This window comes from Papaver somniferum, chromosome 8 (assembly GCF_003573695.1).
Source record: "Papaver somniferum cultivar HN1 chromosome 8, ASM357369v1, whole genome shotgun sequence".
Lineage (NCBI taxonomy): Eukaryota > Viridiplantae > Streptophyta > Magnoliopsida > Ranunculales > Papaveraceae > Papaver > Papaver somniferum.
The window spans coordinates 21,318,376-21,320,994 of record NC_039365.1 but is presented as its reverse complement, the minus strand read 5'-3'; the positions used below and the strand labels follow the sequence as shown (position 1 = coordinate 21,320,994).

General features: G+C 37.2%; 1 protein-coding gene and 1 non-coding gene across 2 annotated transcripts; one reads left to right on the top strand and one right to left on the bottom strand.

Annotated features, from left to right (window-relative positions):
* Positions 1–627: 627 nt before the first annotated feature.
* On the top strand, positions 628–2,167 carry LOC113302059 (probable ascorbate-specific transmembrane electron transporter 1). The gene is made up of 4 exons (XM_026550903.1): positions 628–869; positions 1,150–1,198; positions 1,408–1,607; positions 1,735–2,167. The coding sequence occupies exons 1-4, from the start codon at positions 726–728 to the stop codon at positions 2,032–2,034; spliced, it is 693 nt and encodes a 230-aa protein (XP_026406688.1). The 5' UTR covers positions 628–725; the 3' UTR covers positions 2,035–2,167.
* Positions 1,259–1,331, bottom strand: TRNAQ-CUG. Its single transcript has one exon. It is a non-coding gene; the product is annotated as a tRNA-Gln (tRNA).
* Positions 2,168–2,619: the final 452 nt, after the last annotated feature.

Genomic DNA, 2,619 nt, shown 5'->3' with positions numbered 1-2,619 from the left:
CCGTACCGAGAATACAGTCATTTCTTATCAATAACACGGGAACACCTCCTCTTCTTAAAGAAAATTATAATGATTATGCTTTGGTGCCATCTGTGTGCTGGGAGTACAAGTGCACACCTCCATACTGGGCTGGCTCAGCCCTTGCTCTAAGGGGTTGCCAAATAAATTCGATCCAAAAGTTAGTGGTCATACTTTCCATTTCAAGACCCATATTATTTTTTTATTTTATGGGACAAAATGAATGTATAACAAAATAATCACCGCCAAGGCAATGAATTAACTGGATTCATAACCAACCTCCTGTGGTACATATGCAAGTTGCTCAACCAAAATACAATCGTTTCGGGCATGTCAGATTCAAATGCGTACCATGCTTGTTGTGGTCTTGTCAAAATCACAGTTGCCCATATAAGTGAAGTGACACTGGTTGTTGGCAGTTGGACTTGAATAACACATAGTGGTAATGTACACAAGTGATTAAGCGGGTAAACAAACTCTCAACACTTATCTCTTCGTACGAGAGAGTGGCGCATATGAAAACACGACGGCAAGAGAATTTTATATTGTAGCGACTCGTAAATCGGAAGCTGCCACGTGATACATCATCAAATGCCTGATTTGGAATTCAGTTGAAACGATTTGATTTAACAACCTAACATATAAGGAAAGCAAAAAACAGAGTAACCAATTTCATTTCAAAGAACCTGGCCTGAATTTCTGGAGAGATGGGTTTGACAGTAAGAGCTAAACCCTTTACGTTTGTATCCCATGTATTGGGAGTCATAGCAGCGATTATGGTTCTAATTTGGTGTATTCACTTCAGAGGGGGTTTGGCTTTTTCTTCCACCAACAAAAATCTCATCTTCAATGTAAGTATTTCATGGTTACTCTGTTTTAAAGGGTTCTTGAATGATCAAATTGGAGTTGTTGATTTTGTGGGGCTAATTTTGTTTTGTAGTTCTTGTGATTATGCTGTTGACTTTAATTTTAGTGATTAATTGGAATTGGAATTTGCTAATTTCAGACTTAATTCATTTATTTAATCCTAATATCTTGTGATTAGGTTGGAAAAATCTTCCCTGTTTTTGCTTGTTGGAGACAATTTCTCTGTTTTAATATTGACTTTCAGTTGTGTTCTAAAAATTGCAGATTCATCCAGTGCTCATGCTAATTGGGTTCATAATCTTAGGAGGAGAAGGTAAATCAACAAATGTCTGAGTTTCATTACATGGAAAAAAAAATCAAAAATAAATAAGTGAGGTTCTACCGAGATTTGAACTCGGGGTTACTGGAATCAGAGACCAATGTCCTGACCACTAGACCATAGAACCATTTCTGCTGTAATCAAACTAAATTCTAAAGGTTTTCTAGGTTCATGTGAATGTAGTTTTTGTGTGAAATATGCAGCAATAATAAGTTATAAAGCTCTTCCATGGAGGAAAGAAGTGAAGAAAAAAATTCATCTAGTCCTTCACGCCATCGCCTTAGTTCTTGGCATCATCGGAATCTATGCTGCATTCAAGTTTCATAACGAGAGCGGAATCGCCAATTTGTATAGTTTGCATTCGTGGATTGGCATAGGTGTTATTTGTCTATACGGAATCCAGGTGTGTACGCATCTTAAGCCAATCCCTACCCACTAGTTAGAACTATCTATTTCCGAATTCATTGCAAAAATAAAATCTTGTTGCATATATGTTTGTAATGAAGATGAATTGTAATAACCTTTTGCAGTGGATTTTTGGGTTCGTGGTGTTCTTCTATCCCGGAGGGTCAACCACTGTAAGGGCTGATTCACTTCCATGGCACGCACTTTTCGGAATGTTCGTTTACGTATTGGCACTATGTACAGCTGCATTAGGCTTTCTGGAAAAACTCACATTCCTTGAAAACGCAGGCATTGACAAATACGGATCCGAAGCATTCCTTGTCAATTTCACGGCCATTGTTACTGTATTATATGGTACTTTTGTGATTTTATCTGCTGTTTCTCCACACGAAGCCGTAGATGATTTCAGTTATGCAGCAATATGACCAATTAATATACATTTGTATTATTATTGATTTGTAATTATGAACAAGATTGAAGATTTTTTTTTCCTCCGAAAACACTACTATATTGAAAATTAGTTAGCCAGGTTCAGCACCTGTCTAGCTTCATGTTTTACAAGGGTTTCATTATCTTGATATAGCTCCTTTGTCTCATGGTACTGTTTTGAGAGGGAAAGAGAGACTATTTCTTTCGGTCTTGGCTTCCACATCAACCTTAGGGAATTACAATTCATGATACGAAAGTACGAAATTAAGTCTACTGCATTTGTAAATTGGACTGCTGCTGAGGATTCTTCCACTTCTTGCGAATTTTCATTGCCACTGACTTATCATCCACCTGGAGATTACAACACCTTTTTCCTTTGATTTGCATCCATTTCATCGCTGCGACTGCTCCAAGCACGATGCTTCCTTCCTCGTATCTACTCTGCAAGTGATGAGTCTGGTGTTTTTTTTTTTTTTTTTTTTTTTTTCTTTTCGACTCAAAAAGGACAAAGTTTATTAAAAGACTAGTTAAACCACCAAGGAAATACAAGCAAACTCAGTTGTAGTAGAGTTGCAGCAAAA

Coding starts and splice junctions, on each gene's coding strand:
- LOC113302059 (XM_026550903.1), top strand. CDS start 726: ATGGGTTTGACAGTAAGAGCTAAACCCTTTACGTTTGTATCCCATGTA. Junction 870..1,149: donor ACAAAAATCTCATCTTCAAT/GTAAGTATTTCA, acceptor TAAAAATTGCAG/ATTCATCCAGTGCTCATGCT. Junction 1,608..1,734: donor TTTGTCTATACGGAATCCAG/GTGTGTACGCAT, acceptor AACCTTTTGCAG/TGGATTTTTGGGTTCGTGGT.